Raw genomic sequence first — 18,239 nt, forward strand, 5'->3', positions numbered from 1 at the left:
GTCAAGTGGGGAGGCTCCAGTCTCAGTTGCCCTCTGTGGAAGCATCCCATTCATTCCACTCCCACTGACTGAGGACCTGCTTGGGGTCTCTGTTGAGGGGTGGGCAATAAAGATGCTGGTGACGCCAGTAGCAGAGAGTGTCCACAGTTAGCACTGATGAACAGCTTTAAGTGTCCTGGGTCCTGGATCCTCCCAGCAGGATTGAACCAGGAACGGAGGTGGGAGCTGCCATGATCTGTTTTCATAGACCAGAGTGTGCATGCCAGCAGGACTGCCACACGTCCTTGGGGCTCTCAGCTGGAGGCAGGTGCGGACTGAGTGGCCAGTGCCCCACAGCCCTGCCGAGGCTGCCCCCCACCAGTCCTTTCCCCGGGGCACTTCTCCTCCCAGGGTCAGATCCAAGACCAGCTCAGGTCCAGAACAGCTGGACTCCTCCAGATGCCCCAGGAGCAGGGAGGCACTCATCTTCTGTGGCCTCCCAGCTCCAAGGGGCTGCCATGCAAGGCGGCCCCCAGCACTGTACACACAGGGATGGGCCCCTTCCTGACCATGTAGGCAGCCATGGGGAGATCATAGTGGCCAAGATCCCAGCAGCCTGTCTCTTCCTCTTTCCAGCCACCCCATCCTTCAGGGCGTGTCCTCGTGCTCAGCGAGACACCTAGTGCACATGGTTTTGTGTTCCAGTTTTTAAGTGTTAGTAGCTAGGAGTTATTTTATGCTATTGGTATTCAGCCAGCAATGGCTGTGAGCAAGTCTAGCATTTCTCTGTGGCTTCGCTACTGTAGTTTGCGTGGCCCTGTCATCTTGCTGTTTTCCTCTCTCCTGACTCAGCATGCCCCAGGCAGTACTTAGCTTGTTTCCGGTTGTGGAAGCAACACCTTTTGAGGACACAGCTGTGGAGACCACTCATTCTTGATGGAAGGAGCTGTCTTGCGCTGTGTGAGGAAGACTTTGGTTTTAAGCACAGCAACACACGCCTGCTCATACACTCAAGAATCTCACAGCCACAGAGAGACTAGAAGCCCAAGACAGGGAGCAGAGCTCTGTCACTTTGTCAGAGGGAGTGTGGACACTGGGAGCCTCAGTTTCCTCATTTGTAAACTAGGGACGAAGCAGTCCTGGTGTCACATGCCCTCAGACCCCCCACCTGGTAGTGTACCCCTCCCAGGACCCTGGGACCTCCGTGTCTGCAAGCCCCCATGGCCTTGCCTGACTTGATTTTGGTCCAGGTCACTGTCTGTCTTGGCTCAGACGGCCTGTTTCTCACACTTCTGGAGGCTGGACATGTGAGACCCTGTGCCTGATGAGAACTCATTTCATGGCATCTTCTCACTGTGTCCTCACCGGCTGGACAGCAGAGGGAAGCAGGCTCTCTTGTGACTAATCCCATCCTGCGGGCTCCACCCTCATACCTCAAATAACCCCATCTCCCAAAGACCCTGCTTCTTAGCACTGTCACACGAGCCGTGGGGTTTCAACATGTGAATTGGGTGGAGGAGATTCACTCTATAACATCATCAATGGCGTATGACTTGTTTGTCTAACTATTCCCTTTTCTTCTCCCCGTGATCATGTTAAGTGACAGGAGGGCAAGGGCTCTGTTTACATCCTCAGTAGCCAGACCGTACCTGGGGACACAGCGGCACCAGCACAACCACCCACTGGCCTGTCGTGAGCTGTGGGAGGCCGAGGGGTCCTGTGTTGCTTAGCTGAAGTGGTGGCGTGATAATAAGAATTTGCGATGGCTGCTGATTAGGCTCCTTTTCCCATTGTGTGCCTGGTGGAAGGAAACCCCTGGGAATCCTAGAAGTGTTTTGAGGACTGGAGGTGAGAGTGCAGCCATGAAGACTCAATGATGGGCAGAGGCTGCCTGGAGACAGAGAGGAGCCATGTTCTTGTGGGCATTCTTGAAGCGTTTCCCTGTCCCCTCCCCATTTAAAAGTTACTTTATAGCCTAGTTGAACTTTTGTCTTTATCGCAGGCATACGCAGCTATCCATCCACACAGCTGAAGAAACCACCCTTCCCTTCCCAATCACCAGAGGCAGGACTTTTGGCTGATTCCTTGATATTTACCACCATGTGTCCAGAGTCTCCAAGGTCACCCTGTTACAGTTTGCTTCTGCAATGGACACCTGGCTTCACTCTGTCCCTCCATCCCACACCCTTCCTGTGTTCCCATCCCTCCAAGGCAGGCTGGGGGGGGAACTGCCTAAACTCAGATAGATCAGTGTCAATGTTTGCACTATTTGTTGTCATTCAGTTGCTCAGTCATGTCTGACTCTTTGCAACCCCATGGACTGCAGCATGCCAGGCTTCCCTGTCCTTCACCATTTTCTGTAGACTGCTCAAACTCATCCACTGAGTTAATGATGCCATCCAACCATCTTGTCCTCTGTCGCACCTTCTCCTCCTGCCTTCAATCTTTCCCAGCATCACCGTCTTTTCCAATGAGTCAGCACTTCTCATCAGGTGGCCAAAGTGTTGGAGCTTCAGCTTCAGCATCAGTCCTTCCAGTGAATATTCAGGATTGATTTCCTTTAGGGTTGACTGGTTTGATCTCCTTGCTGTCCAAGGGACTCTCAAGAGTCTTCTCCAGCACCACAGTTTGAAAGCATCAATTTTTCGGTGCTCAGCCTTTATTGCAGTTCTGCAAATGCTGTCTGAACCAAGCCTCCTAGAGCCACAGGATACTTTGCCTTTACTGCTGTTTTCCCACTATTTAATTATCACCTATTTCCTTTTGACCAGTTTTCTACATATTTATCCTTCTTCTACCCCCAAACTCTCCCTCGATGCTTCAGATCTTCTCTCAGTAGAGCAAATGCACCCATTATTGCCCCAGCTTCACCTTCCTGAGGATGATTGGTCCTGTCTGTCTGGTGGGAGACCCAGAGTCCAGGATGCTAGGATCTGACTCAAGTGGTCACTGGACCACTCCAGTTGCTGTGCTGGGAACAGACTGAGGGGGTTGGGTGTGCAAGCAGGGAAGCCAGGAGGAGGCTACTCTAGTAATTGGGGTTAGGACCAGGCTCCCTCCTCTGTGGTTGCAGTGGTGGTGGTGGAAGTGGCTGGACTCTGAAAGATGCTGAAGGAGAAACCAGCAGAACTGCATGTGAGGCGGGAAGGAAGGACAGGAGAGGAGTGTGCCTGACCCCACAAATGATGGATGCAACAGTATCAATGATTAACATCCTCAGTCAGTCAGTCAGTCAGTCAGTTCAGTCGCTCAGTTGTGTCCGACTCTTTGCGACCCCATGAATCGCAGCACGCCAGGCCTCCCTGTCCATCACCAACTCCCGGAGTTCACTCAGACTCACGTCCATTGAGTCAGTGATGCCATCCAGCCATCTCATCCTCTGTTGTCCCCTTCTCCTCCTGCCCCCAATCCCTCCCAGCATCAGAATCTTTTCCAATGAGTCAACTCTTCACATGAGGTGGCCAAAGTACTGGAGTTTCAGCTTTAGCATCATTCCTTCCAAAGAAATCCCAGGGCTGATCTCGTTCAGAATGGACTGGTTGGATCTTCTTGCAGTCCAAGGGACTCTCAAGAGTCTTCTCCAAAACCACAGTTCAAAAGCATCAATTCTTTGGCGCTCAGCTTTCTTCACAGTCCAACTCACATGCATACATGACCACTGGAAAAACCATAGCCTTGACTAGACGGACCTTTGTTGGCAAAGTAATGTCTCTGCTTTTCAATATGCTATCTAGGTTGGTCATAACTTTCCTTCCAAGGAGGAAGCGTCTTTTAATTTCATGGCTGCAGTCACCATCTGCAGTGATTTTGGAGCCCCAAAAAATAAAGTCTGACACTGTTTCCCCATCTATTTCCCATGAAGTGATGGGACCAGATGCCATGATCTTTGTCTTCTGAATGTTGAGGCGCAAGTTCTAGTCCATCCACACTGTTATAACAGATGCCACAGGCTAGGGGGTGGGGCGGGGAAGGGGGATAGTTATTCCAGTTATGGATGCTAGAAGTCCAAGGTCAAGGTGCCAGCAGACTCCTGGTCTGGTGAGAGGCCCTTCCAGGTTCATGGAACGGGTCCTCTCACTGTGCCCTCACCTGGAGAAGAGGTGAGGTAGCCCTGTGGGGTCTCTTTTCTAGGAACACTGATCCCATTCATGGAACCCCTGCCCTAATGACCTAATCACTTCCCTGAAGGTCCCCCCCTTCCTGACACCATCACATTGAGGGGTCCGAGCTTCAACACACGAATTTGTTCGGGCACAGACATTCAGGTCAGAGCAAGGAAGATCCCAAGTTCAGGTGGGGCCACGTCCACATGGCTATCAAGTCAAGTGGGCGGTTAGGATCGTTCCCACCCCCAGGCTCGGAAACAGCCCCGTTGTTCGCCCAAGGGCTGTGGGTCTACTGCCACTCACTCCCACCAGGAGGTTCTGCTGATTTTCTTGAATTTCTTCGGTGAAGAAATTCTTCCTCCTTTGTCTTGTCTGAGGTCCCTTCCTGAAACTATTAGACTTTTCTTACTGGACCGCTCGGAGGCCCGGGGATCTTGTCATTTTTCCTCTCCATCGCAGTCGTTCTGCTGCTCCTGGGAGATTCCCAGCCTCTCTTCCCTCAGGCTCCCGTCTTCAGCCCCCGGGGATTCACGACCCCGAGGGTGCAGCGGCCAAGCCCTGGATCGGCCCGCCCCGGCCCGCGGCGCCGGGGGAGGAGGCCGGGAAGCGCGCCGGCTCTAACCGTGTGTCTGCAGCCCCACAGAGTGCGTGTTTATTGATTTGTTACTTAGGAGAAGTCTCACGTTTCGGTCAAGTGGACTTCGTGCCCAGCTCCGCCCCACAGGGAGTTAGCACACCTGCGGCGCCTGATTCCCAGCCCGCTTTGAGGCCGCGAGCGGCGCCGACCCCCTGAGGGGAACGTTCGCGACCGGAACCCTCGCCGCCGCGCCCCGTCGCACTGGGGGAATGCGCTTGGGTGCAGGACGAGCGGTGTGCGAGTACCGCGGTTCCTGTTCCGGTTTTGACCCGGCTAGGAGGAGGTGCGCGATCCCGGCCTGCGGAGGTAGAGCCCGCCCCTTCACCCCTCACCCTTCACCCCCTCACCCCGCCCACCGCATCCCGTCCCGCCCCGCCCCCTCCCACGCAAGGGCCGCGTCACGTGGGGACCCTGCCTGGCCTTCTCGGCGCTGAGACGACGTCCAGGCCCCTGTGGTGTGGAAGGGAGTCGAGTTCAAGTTCAGCCAGCGTTGGAGGGGAACTTGATCTGTTTTGACGGAAGTAGATCCATTTCCTTCCTCGTTGGCCGCTGGAATCCTCCTCGAAGCACCCCCCCACAGTCTTTTACACTAAAGAGGAGGTGGTAGTGAGGGGGACTCTCAAGGATGATTAGGAGTTTACCGAAAAGGGGAAGGATGACAACGTAGAGGTGGGAAGAGGAATCACGTGTTTGGGAAGTCTGTAGCTTTCCAGCCCGGGGAGGGGCGATGTTTGTCTGGAGGCCTAGGCAGGGACGTTTGTGGGTAGGGAGCACCGGTGCTGAGCCCAGAAGCACACAGGTCCACAATGGGCTTCCGAGGGCCCCTGGCGGTTCTGATGTGAAACTTAACAGACCAGCAAGTCTAGAGACCTTTTCTCAGCACCTGCTGGGCCCGGGCAGCATGCAGAAGATCCACTCTTCAAGGCAGACAAATTAAACCACGGGCCAGGGGTCATAAGCTTCTTACCTCCAGCTGGCATCTTTAAAATGGTATTTTATGTCCAAATATGGATATGAGTATAAGCATTTGTTTTCTTCCTTTTTTTTTTTTTTAATACAGTGTGAATGTCTGTTACTTAAAAATGTAACTTTGAAAACAGCTCCCAAACCGCAGGTGGCGTGCTGAAACAAGTATTCCACCCCAGAGGGAGAGTGTGGTCCCCTCTCCTGCCCCACACTTCCACCCAGGCCTCAAGACAGCAGGCAGGAGGGTGGGGGGAAGGTGGTTCTGACCCATCAGGTGCCATTTTACTCATTTCGAAACCAGCCGCCTTCATTTGAATGCAAGTATCATTCTTATCGTGTAATTTTTGTCACACGGCTCCGTGGTGAGCAAGGTGCTGAGCATGGCTGGTCCACTTGCCTCCCCCCTCTGTCGGTTCTCACAGGAACTGAAGGCTCAGACAGGTGAGGAAAACTCAAAAGAACCAGTGAATGTTTCAGTCTGGGTCTGTTTTGACTAAAATCTGTGCACCCTGGTTAGGACATGAAAGATGTTATCATCTTCCAGGTGTCAGGCTCGTGTCCTGAGAGGGCCGTGCGCCTTAGTGCTCTGACCCAAGAACCTGATGGTCAGAGCACCGAGTGGCCTCTGCCACGTCTCTGCTGGGCTCCAGCCACCTGGCGGAATCTGAACGCAGGGTGGCCTTCCCAGGAGCAGGCGTCTGGCTCACCACAGTTCAGGTTTCCGTGCTCTTGGCTGGGATCGTTTCCTGTTGCACACCGTGACAGTGGTCTCATGATGTCGGTTGACTGAGACAGGGAAAATTCATGGCCATGTTGCACTTACTTGGTGGCAGCATCACTCCAGTGTGTACCACGGTGGGTGAGGGCAGCCCGTAACCAAGCACACCTGTGGTTAGGAGGCAAGGCTCTTCCTGAGGCTGCTGGTCTGCCTGGACCTGGACCTGCTCAGGACACAGTCCTCTACCCTGACCTGATGCTTTTTGCTGCTCCCCATGACCTTGGACATGTTTGTGACCATGGACAGAAGAGCCTGGCAGGCTATAGTCCATGGGGTTGCAAGAGTCGGGCACAACTTATCAACTAAACCACCACTATGACCTTGGAGGTTTTAGCTCTGTTGAATGACTGGAAGATGAGTGGCTTCAAGAGCACATGAAGCTGTTCTGAAGGGGTGACCCCTGTTCCCACACATTTGGCTGGAGAATAAGTTAGTGCAGCCTCTGTGGAGGCCACTTGGGCCGTATTTACCCATTTGAAAGTCACTGTTGTTGTGAGGCTCAAGGGTGAGCAGGAGGGGCCCTTCTCAGCCTCTGCTTCACAGACACTGCCGGGTGACCACAGCTAAACGTCCCCCCAGCTTTCTTCCCTGAAGGCTGATGTGACAGGTTCCCTGTCTCCCCAGCTCCAGCCACCTGCCCCCCTATGCCACGGATCACCCGTCTCCACATGGAGCCAGCCTGCCTCGCCACCTCCCAGCCCTGGCACTGGGGTCAGGTCACTGCTGCTGGACACCGCCTGGCGGTGTTCTGAGCGCCAGTGTAGCAGCCTTCCAACCGACTTGGTAACTGACTTCTTTATTCTCCACGTGAGACTTCCGTGAACTGCTAGCTTTAATTAAGAGAAGAAGGCCATTGTCTCATTTTTATTTGCTTCTGTCATTTTGAAAAATTGAAGAGTTATTGACAATTACAAACACCCTGTAGATACACCATCCAGAACACATAATTTTAATATTTTCCTGTTTCTTTTCTGTATCAAAATGTTTGTGCTGGGGTTGAAATAGCTACATTTTAAAATATAAGCATCATTTACTAAATTTTTATTTTCTTGGGCTCCAAAATCACTGCAGATGGTGACTGCAGCCATGAAATTAAAAGATGCTTGCTCCTTGGAAGAAAAGCTATGATAAACCTAGACAGTTTATTAAAAAGCAGAAACATTACCTTGCCACCAAAGGTGCATATAGTCAAAGCTATGGTTTTTCCAGTAGTCACGTATGAATGTGAGAGTTGGACCATAAAGAAGGCTGAGTGCTGAAGAATTGATGCTTTTGAACTGTGGCATTGGAGAAGACTCTTGAGAGTCCCTTGGACAGCAAGGAGATCCAACCAGTCCATCCTAAGGGAAATCAGACCTGAATATTCATTGGACAGACTAATGCTGAAGCTGAAGCTCCAATACTTTGGCCACCTGATGCGAAGAGCTGAAGCCCCTAATGCTGGGAAAGATTGAAGGCAGGAGGAGAAGGGGATGACAGAGGACAAGATGGTTGGATGGCATCACCGACTTGATGGACATGAGTTTGAGCAAGCTCTGGGAGATGGTGAAGGACAGAGAAGCCTGGAGTGTTGCAGTTCATAAGGTCGCAAAGAGTCGGACATGACTGAGAGACTGAACAACAGCTAGACTTTTAAAATCTGATCACAAAAGTCATACGTGCTCATTGCATAAAAACTGCAGAGAGTGGAGAAGCACGAATAAGAAAACAAAAGCCACCTGCCACCTGGGGCTCACCTTCGCATCCCTGGGTGGGATGTCCCTCCCCTGGGCCTCACTGAGGGGGCTGTGTGGTCAGGCTGTGGCCCAGCCCCACACACGTGTGTGTGCCCTGCTCCCCTCAGATCTTCCGGATCACCCAGGTCAGCCCCAGTTTTTCAGTATCAGAAATAATGCTGCAGTGAAGACCCATGGTGAACCTTCACGTATGTCGCTGATTATTTCCTTAAGACACATTTGAAAAGCAGCCGTAGGAACAGAGGGCCTGCATTTCCTGTGTTCGTGTTTCATCTTGAAGGGACTATTGATGTCCACTCAGATGGCTGAGCCGAGGCCCCAAGCCTCACTAGGCTGGGGTGCCGGCCAGTTAACGTGCGGTGTCTCTTGGGGCAGCTCGCAGCATGGTCTTGACCTTCCTCGCCCAAGGCCTTTCTCACCACTCATGGTGTTGCAGAGTGGTCAGGGCCTGCGGGCCAGCCGGGCCTGGGTCTGGGAGCTGCTTTTCCTGCTCCTCTGTGGCCCTGGCCAGGTGGCTTCACCTCTCTGTCTTCCTTGGAGGCACTGCTCTGACCACCGGCTCACTGCATCTGTTCCTGCCTGACCCATGTGCAGTCAGAAGTCAGCTAGCCCTCCTGCCCTGGCCGGGGTGGGGGGGTGGGCAGGGAAAGTGGGGTTCAGCCCTGTTTTTTCCAGTTTAAGTCCTAGAACCCCAGCTTTTCGCTAGGGTGGTGCAGCCCCTGATTCCCCAGAGGGGGCAGGCAGACGGCTCGCCCCCGGCCCCTTGTGGTGTTAGAGGAAGGCCGCTCCAGTGGTCTCGCTGGCGGCCGTGTCACACTGCCTGTGACGCCCCGTGAGGCCTGGGAGGTAGATGGGCGGGAGCAGTGGCCACTCCTGCCCGTCCGTCTGTCTGCTCCTCTGCACCCCAGAAATGCTGCCACTTCAGCAGGCATCCCTGAGCATCTCTCTTGCATTGTCGCCAGCAAAAGTCAGGCCTCGGGCCGTAACCCAGAAACAGGCGGTACGTTTTCTGTTTACGGTTTCCCTTTGTTTTCGTTTCTCTGCCCTTAAAGCAAATAGAGAAGGATTTGCTAGAAGTGAGAAGGGGAAGCACTGAACCCCTGGTTTGCTTTTCAGTGGCTCACTTTCTCTCTGAAACTGTCACGTCCCACATATTCATCACATTTCTTTTTTTCTCTGGTCCAGCTGAGCTGTGTTCTTAGAACTTGTCATATTTCTTTATGGTAACAAAAATCCAGAGGTGTGAACGGCTATGAGCCCACCTCTGAACCCTGCATAGAGGGTAAGCCATAAGACACTCTGGCTTTTGGTCGCTGCCTCTGAAAGGGACGTGGGCCACGTGCCCTGGAGGGGCCATGGTGGTGGAGGCCTGGAGCCTTCCGGAGCAGCTGCTGGGCCGGGCAGGCGTCTCCCCCGTTCCAGGCTTCTGCCTGCTGGGCCTGGAGGCTGGCAGGCCTTGTGTCAGGAGCCCCTGCTACGGGGAGCAGGTGGCCAGCAGGCTGCACAGGGAGGGGCTCAGGACAGGCCTTTACTGCTGGGGGCTGTGTTTGTTTTGTTAGGTAATTATAAAGTGCTGTGTGTAATCTTTTTTTAAATGAAAAACAGAGGGCAAAACTGGTATGGTATAACAAACACAACATATTCTCTTTCCCCTAGAGCAAGTTAGTGACTGAACTGAATCCAGGGCAGGGAGGAGTGGGCTGGGGTAGGGGGCAAACCACTGAGCCGTGGGTGAGGGGCCACCTGCTCATTTTAGCCTCTGACATTCAGAAGAGCCCCCTGGGGTCCCTGCGCCTGTCCTCTGTCCCTCGAGCATGGAGAGATGCTTCCCCCCACAGTGCAGCCAGGATCAGGCCATTTCCTTGAGCTCTCATGGGCGAGGAAGATGTGGGACCTGGCATGGTGGCTGATGGGGAACGATGGCTGGGGGTGAAAGGCTCTGGCTGGACTCTGGGCTCTGATTTAGGAGCAGGCCGACTTGGAATTTTCTCATGGGTGAGATAGGGTTACCAAAGGTTGCCCTGTTTACTGAACAAGGCAGTTGAAGATGAAAACACATCATGTTATATTAAGTGTAGTATCGCTGTCAAATAACACTTGTTAAAAATTCTCTAGGAGGACTTCCCTCGTGGTCCAGTGGCTAAGACTCCACTCCCAGTGCAGGAGGCCTGGGTTCAATCCCTGATCAGGGAACTAGATCCTACATGCTGCAACTAACACCCACTGCAGCCAATTAAATAAATATTTTTAAAAATCCTTTGGGAACAACTCGGAAAGCTGGTCTACCCATCATCTCCTGGTCAGGGGCGCTGCTCTGGCCAAGAGCACTGAGGTGGAGCAGAGGTGGGCCTTGAGACAGGGCAGGCAGTGGTCTGTGGACCTCGCAGGCCGCCCTGGTGCTGGGAGGGAACCATCTTCAGTGGTACCGGGTGGCAGGCGGGTTCCTGACTGCTCCAGTTGCGGGGAGGCGTGGAGAGGGTGTGCCCTGGTCCCTGGCCACCCAGGGTGGGTGGGGTCCTAGGGCAGGGCTCCGAGTCAGGCTGGCCCTTCCCCAGGCTTCGTCCTCTCAAGCAGTCTGACGAATTCCAGGTGCGTGTGGCGGGTTACGGCCCTCCTTCTGGCTGTGTTGGTCATTGTTTCGTCATCAGGTTGTGGGGGAGAAGGAGGGAGTTCTCTTCTAGCTTAAAGAACAGATGCACAGACTGTGAGCATGCTGCCTCTGAGGGTCTGCTCTGCTTTAGACAAGTTCCTGGGTGACCTCAGCGGGGCGAGTGTCCGGAGCAGAAGTGAGCCCTGTGTCTGTATCCGGCTCGCTGGAGCCTCCAGGCCCCTGCTGAGGGCGAGGGAGCACAGTTTGGGGGCTGGGGTAGGGGGTTAAGGCACCAACCCCACACAGCTGGAAATCCAAGTAACCTCACAGTCAGCCCTCCTGTGCATCCCCAGTCTCCATGTTCATGTTGTGAAATGACGTAAGTAGTTGGGTTCTGTTTCTCCGTGACTTACCTAGTTTAGTTCATTGTTTTAGAATCTTGTGTTTTTAAAATCCTTAACATAATGAGATTAAATAAAAAGCCATTTAAGTTCCAAAGGCATCCATTGAGAGGGCGTTAGTGTTTCCTGTCTTGGGACGACCCCCGACTGGAGGTGAGGCCGCCTTTCCTGGCCACCATGGGAGTCAGGCCAGGGCAGGCTGTGACCTCAGTGCCTTCTTTTCCCTCCCAGGTACCACCAGCTGGTGTCTGCTGCCGCGATGCCATTGCCACACGTGGGGATGGCTCTCCGGCGCCTAGCCTGGGCTGTGGCTTCCCGCCGGCTGGCCCCCTGGACACGTGGAGCAAGTGGCCTCCTGCACTCGGCCCCGGCCGCACACTCAGACTGCAGTGCCCCGGTCTTCAGCCGCGCCCCAGCCTTTGGGGACAGGCTCGCCCTCGTCGACCAGCATGGCCGCCACACGTATAAGGACCTCTACTCGCGCAGCCTCCGCCTATCCCGGGAGATCTGCCAGCTCCGCGCGCGTGCCGACGGGGACCTCCAGGAGGAGCGGGTCTCCCTCCTGTGCTCCAACGACGTCTCCTTTGTGGTGGCGCAGTGGGCCGCGTGGATGAGCGGCGGTGTGGCTGTCCCCCTCTACAGGAAGCACCCCCGGGCCCAGCTGGAGTACTTCATCCAGGACTCGGGCAGCTCCGTGGTCCTTGCTGGCCCGGAGTACGTGGAGCTTCTAAGCCCGGTGGCCCAGAAGCTCGGAGTCCCGCTCCTGCCTCTCCCGCCCACAGTCTACCATGGGGTGGCCAAGGACCCTGAAGAGGGCCTGGTGCTGGAGCGGAACTGGAGAGACCGGGGTGCCATGATCATCTACACCAGTGGGACCACGGGGAGGCCCAAGGGCGTCCTGAGCACCCACGACAACATCAGGGCCGTGGTGAGTGACCTGGCCACCACCTTCGAGAGGGGTGAGCTGGGTCCCTGTGGTCAGTCCCTGCAACAGCCATGGCCAGACAGGTGACTTCCTGGTGGCCTTCTCTTCACAGGCCCGTGACAGCTCTCACCATCACCCCCACCCTGCTGGAAACACCCAGAGATGTAGGGCCAGGGCCGTGGGACCACCAGCCCCACTGGCTGTGTAGGGGCGCTGTGCCAAGGTGCCAGGGTTATGGGCCCCCCCAGGCTCCTCCAGTACAGGATGGGCCACTGTACCTGGGGGAAGGTTTTCAAAGAAACCAGCTGCAAGTGAGTACCAGGACGGTGCCCTCAGCACCTGGAAGCGCGGCTTCTTTGGGAAGCAAGAGAGCAGGAGGTGCGAGGCACGGCTCAGGTATTACTCTGCATACTTAGTTACCATCTTTGTAAAGCTCCGCAGCTGCTTTATTCATCTGTAGTTTATACTCTTCTTGCTTCCAAAAAGTATGTGCGTGTACAGCAGGAGTGGGAAACAGAAGTTCAGACCCACCAGAGGGAGGCCAGAGATTTGGCTAATTCAGTCCGTAAGTCAGCGTGAACCGAGTCGGGCTGGCTGCAGGCCAAGTGAGATTATAGACTGTCTCTGTCTCCCAGGAGAGGCCATCTCTGGGCCAGTATTTCTGGGGGGTGGCAGTCACCGTGGCACACATGAGGACGGTCTCGGCAGTGACTTGGGAGTTTTTGGTGGAGCTGGGGAGAAAGAGGTGCTGGAGTCAGCAGGGTCAGACTGGCAGCTGGATTCAAGCCTGGGCTTGAATCTACAGGAAGCACATGTAGATTCTCTGACCACCTTGGGGGAGAGCTGCCCAGAGTCTGCAGAGGCCTTGGGACCCCAAATCTAAGGTCCTTTTAAACTGGCTGAAGCCCCTGACTGCATGCAGCCCTGCTCTCCAACAGAAGGGCTGGTGGCTGGACAGACAGCCCCAGGTCATTTCATTATCAGCTCCCCGGGATGCGTCAAGGGCAGGTCAGCGGGTCTCCCCATCCCCCGCCCGCCCCTCCCCTCCCCCTCCTCCTGCCACCCTCCCGCCCCCCCACCTTGGCTAGGGAGTCCAGCTGTCCTGCCCTGAGGCTGTGCTGTTGTCCTGCAGGTGACGGGGCTGGTCCACAAGTGGGCCTGGACAAAGGATGACGTGATCCTCCATGTCCTCCCGCTGCACCACGTCCACGGCGTGGTCAACAAGCTGCTGTGCCCTCTCTGGGTAGGGGCCACCTGTGTGATGCTACCCGAGTTCAGTGCTCAGTTGGTAAGTTGGGGATGAGCTCTCAGTGTTGCCGCCTGGGCCCCTATGGGCCTGGCACCTCCTGGGGGTGCGCAGGCACCCAACACGGAGTTTCCTGTTGCTGTTGGAGCCAGGGATCCCGAGTCAGGGCTTCAGGCAGCACAATTATTCTGTCAGTTCTGGAAGTCCACGTCCAGAAGGGTCTCACGGAGCTGGGGTCCAGGTGTCCCGGGCCTGATTCTGTCTAGAGGCCTCAGCAGGATCTGCTTCTGCCTCTCCCAGATGGGGAGGCACCTGCATCACTCGAGCCTCCGCTTCTGTGTCCTCGTGGCCGCCGTCCCTTCTGTGGTCAGACCTCCCGCTGCCCGCCTCCCGTAAGAACCATGTGGTTGCATCGGGCCCACCCAGCGTCTGGTCCCCATGGTGTCGTCTGGTATGTTTCGTGGTCCCTTCTGCTTCTAGAGGTGTGATGCCAAACTGTCTCCCAGAGTGGCGGTGGTGTTCACATTCTCACCAACACTGCAAGAGGACTCCAGCTCCCCCATTCTCACCAGCATTCGTTATCGCACTGTGGTTTAAGTTGGCATTTCCCTGATGATCGAGGAGAGTGCGCATTTTCTGGTGGTCTTATTTGCATCTGTGTATCTTCTTTGGTGAGCTTTCTATTCAGATGTTTTGCCCATTTTAGTCAGGTTGTTTGACTTAAGTTTGTTTATTCTTGATGCTAGTTCCTCATCACACAGATGGTTTGCAGGTATTTTCTCCCATTTTGATTTGTCTTCTCATTTTCTTAATGACATCTTTTGAAGCACACATGCTTTTAATTTTTTTGATGAAATTCATTTTATCAGTTTTTTTCATTTCTTAGATCATGTTTTTGCTGCCATACCTAAGAAATCTTCACCTAACCAGAAGTCATGAAGATTTTCTCCTATGTTTTTTCCTTGAAGTTTTATGGTTTTAGCTGATACGTTTAGGTCTCTGACCCACTTTGGATTAATTCTTAGGTATGGTGAGAAATGGGTCTAGAATTCCTCTTTTTGGACATGGATATTCAGTTGTCTCTGCACTGTTGGTTGGAAAGATTGTCCTACTGGAGTGATCTGGTGCCCCTGTCACAGATTAATTGGCCATCATTGTGTCGATTGTTTCTGGAGTCTCGTCTGCTCCAGTGGTCTGTGTATCTGACCTTACACCAGCGTCACATGCTGTTGAATGTAGCGCTCTGGAGTCAGTTTGGGGTCATTCTCCACTTTCCTCCCTCCTTTTCACATTTGTTTTGACTCCTCCGAGTCCTCTACCTTTTCCTGTAAATTGTAGGGTCAGCCTGTTGATTTCTGCAAAACAGAGTGTGCTGGGGTTTGGGGAGAACTGCTGTCTTAGCAACACTGGGTCTTCCCATCCATGGACGTGGACACATCTCTACTGACCGAGCACTCCGTCCCTCCTGACGTGTCATGCTGTGTCGTCTCGGCCTACACATGGTGACACTCTTCTTTTTCCTCTTCTCTCCTATGTGTATTTCTGTTTGGATCATTTCCATTGACTTGTGCCTGACTTCTGTCTTTTCTCTGCTGTGTCTAGTCTGTTAAGTGTTTGCAGTGAATTCCTAGTTTCACGTAATGTACTTTCCAGCTTGTAATGGTTCTCTTGTATTTCTACTTCTCTGAGGAAATCCTTGATCATCCCCCAATTCATTCATCTTCTCCAAATTTCTGAACCTGTCAAAGAATTTATACTCCTTGCCATAATTTCACCATGTGTATTCTGAGGCTCTGCTCCTGTTGACTTTTCTTCTTTTCATACAGGCTTTATAATGGGGCGGGGTTGTCTGTAAAAGAACCATACAGTTTTCTCCCTACAGAGGCACGCCTTTCCTGTGGAGTAGCTCAGGTGAGGAACTAGTTACTAGCATCTGATTAGGAGCCGGGGCGGGGGCTGCCTGTGGGCGAGGCTATCTGTGTGGGGTGTGCTGAACCCGTCCCGCCCTGACCACGTACTGGTGCAGTGGCTCCATGGAGATGAGGGTGAGCACACGCGAGCACTTTGTCAGCGTGAGCTGAAAAACTCGAAGCCTTTCTATATTAAAACAAGAAACATCTGTTAAAGAGAGTAAAATACAAAATTGACGTGACTTCTTCAGATACAACAGCACCACTCTCTGCCCCCGTCGTGCGTGGTCTGTGCTGCGCTCCAGCCTGCATGGCCCCTTGCCCGGCTGCATCCATGCCCATCTGCATGGCTGGAAAAGTCTGAGGTGCCACTTCTCCCCTGATGGTGGATCTGAGGCCAGTCCCTGAGTCAGGATCCATCCCCTCCCCCCACCATCCTCTTCCTCCTCAGACCAGACGCCAGGGTCCCCTGCACAGTGACTCCACGAGGCTAGGAGCGTCTGTCACCCTGTGAAAGTGAGACCCTCTGACACTTGAGAGAAGGGGGTCCTCTGCTGAGAGCACTATTCCTGGAAGTGAAGGCCCACACGCCTGTCTGTGCAGGTGTGTCTTCTAGTCTTTTTGCTGTCTGCATCCTCTTCTCTTTAGGTTTGGGAGAAGTTCTTAAGTTCTGAAGCTCCCCGGATTAATGTATTTATGGCAGTGCCTACCATCTACAGCAAGTTGATGGATTATTATGACAAGCATTTTACCCAGCCTCATGTCCAGGATTTTGTGCGTGCAGTTTGTGAAGAAAAAATCAGGTCAGTGAATATAGTCCACCTTCCCATCTGGAAAGTCCTAAAGATCAGCAAATGTAACTCACTTTTAGTGAGTCAGTTCTACTAAGTTTTAGGAAGCACTGTGTTCTTTGTACTTTAAAATGTGTCTCTATGTTTCTCTCAACACACCTGTATTCCCAGAACAGCTGCCTGGGTTCTGCATCCATGTGTCTGTTCTGTCTCTGGGTCCCTCTGTCCATCTATCTCTGTCTGCCCACCCGTCTTCCAGTGGAGTCTGAAGGATGAGGGTGAGAGTGTCCTATCTGAGCCCACATCTGCAGGTTCTTAGCAGCCCCCCAACGCCCACGCAGACACCCTTCCTAACGGACTTGCTAGCTCTTTGGCCCCTTCGGTGGCGCATTTGGTCTCCATGTTCCCACGAGTCTGCAGACCATGGCAACTCTCCGTTTGTAGTTGCTCGGTTCACCTGAGAGTGCAGGTACGGAAGTGACTAGTTTGGCAGGCCTTTACAGGTCTGTGCAACGAAAGATGCACAGACATGTGCAACGAGAGCCCGAACAGCCATAAACTTCGCACCCTCTGTGCATCTGATTCCTGGTCCTTACCAGAAGCTTAGGAAGGGTTTCCTGGAGAGAGTTCCCGACTGCCCAAGATGAATATCTGATCTGGGCCTCTGCTCCCGTTTAACCGCTCTCTGCTCCTCTTCTGTAAGATGCTTGGTGGAACTGGAGCCCTCTGTGAGGGTGCCACCCTCCCAGGAGGCACTGCTCTGGGGCCCCCAGGACAAGGATGGCGTGCTTGTCACTGTGCTGAAGCAGCCGTGTGCTCCTGAGAGACTGAGGTGCCTGTGTTGTGCTGGGCAGGTTGATGGTCTCGGGCTCTGCTGCGCTGCCCCTGCCGGTGCTGGAGAAATGGAAGGGCATCACCGGCCACACTCTGCTGGAGAGGTACGGGATGACGGAGATTGGCATGGCCCTGTCCAACCCCCTGACCACAGCTCGCCTGCCAGGTATGAGCAGCGCCCACCAGCTGTGTCCTCCCTCTGCTCTGGGTCCTCGGGTGGACCAGTCTATAGGTGATGCTGCCCTGTTGGGTAAGGGGAGCCTTCCCAGGTGACCCTGGATTCCACGTGACCTGGAAGCCATGTGCTTGGTAGAGCACCCCCAGGCTGGGTGCTGCTTCCTCCAGACCAGGTCACCTGTGGCCCAGAGCCTCCCATCCAGGTGCCCTGAGCCACACAAGGGCAATGACAACAGAGGAGATGGCGGGTGTGGGGGGCAAGGGAGGAAGGGCCCCCACCTGTGCTTGGTGACCTGCGTGCCTCTGGATGGCCTGCTGCTCTGGGAGGCCTCCTGCCCTTTGGTCTTCCTGTCCCTCCTTCTCTAGGGCATTCCACACAAACAGCCTTCAGGTCTTGGATCCCTGAGAGGGAACCTGAGGGCAGAGTCCGAGGCCTGAGACATGAGCCTGTTCTGTTCTGGGCTCTTTTCCAGCCCTCGTGGTCTGTCTCCTCCAGTTTGTCCAAAACACAAGAAGAGTCTCAGAAATAAATCTAAGGTGATTCTGTGCCTGTACTTCTGTCTGTCCATTCACTTGTCTTGCATGGACAGTAAAAGGCACCCTTCTTGGGGGGTGGTCTGTGAGTTCTCAGTATGTCCACCATCACTGTCAGGTAGATGACTCTGAGTCACCTCAAGAGCCTCCCCATTTTGTGGTCAGCACCCTGGCCAGCGAGCAGGTCCCTGGTTGCACTCCCTGTAGCTGTGCGTCTCCTGGACCGTCACACAGACTCAGCCTCTGGACCTGCCTCTGGGGTCTGTCTTCTCTCACGTGGCAGGACGAGTCTGAGACACATCCTGTGCCAAGCATCATCTATGATGTGCATGGGCTGCCTTTTGCTAACCTGTCCACCACTGATGGATACTGGATTGTGTCCAGTCTTGGACAGTTACTAGTCAGGCTGTTGTGAAGGTTTGTGTGCAGGCTGCCGTGTGAACATGTCCTTACATCTCATGGGCAGATGCCTCAGAATGCAACTGCTAGGTGACGAGGTGGGTGTGAACTGTGCACAGAACAGTCCCGAAGCAGAGCTGATCTTACCCCCAACAGATGAGGACCCTGAGGCTTGAGCAGGTGTTCATGCTCTGTTGCCACCAAAGACAGATGGGTCTGGGGTAAGTGAG

The 18,239-nt window shown here is 54.0% G+C and overlaps 1 protein-coding gene across 3 annotated transcripts in view; it reads left to right on the forward strand.

Annotated features, from left to right (window-relative positions):
• The first annotated feature begins 4,892 nt into the window (after positions 1-4,892).
• Positions 4,893-18,239, forward strand: part of ACSF3 (acyl-CoA synthetase family member 3) — a 44,520-nt gene continuing 31,173 nt past the window's right edge. For all 3 annotated transcript variants that reach the window (XM_006043130.3, XM_025268535.2, XR_006545973.1), the window contains exons 1-5: positions 4,893-5,028; positions 11,425-12,121; positions 13,251-13,406; positions 15,923-16,077; positions 16,920-17,065. In XM_006043130.3, coding sequence (XP_006043192.1) covers positions 11,453-12,121; positions 13,251-13,406; positions 15,923-16,077; positions 16,920-17,065 — 1,126 coding nt within the window. In that variant the 5' untranslated portion in view covers positions 4,893-5,028; positions 11,425-11,452. The remainder of the gene's footprint in view (positions 5,029-11,424; positions 12,122-13,250; positions 13,407-15,922; positions 16,078-16,919; positions 17,066-18,239) is intronic.

Source organism: Bubalus bubalis, chromosome 18 (genome assembly GCF_019923935.1).
Source record: "Bubalus bubalis isolate 160015118507 breed Murrah chromosome 18, NDDB_SH_1, whole genome shotgun sequence".
Lineage (NCBI taxonomy): Eukaryota > Metazoa > Chordata > Mammalia > Artiodactyla > Bovidae > Bubalus > Bubalus bubalis.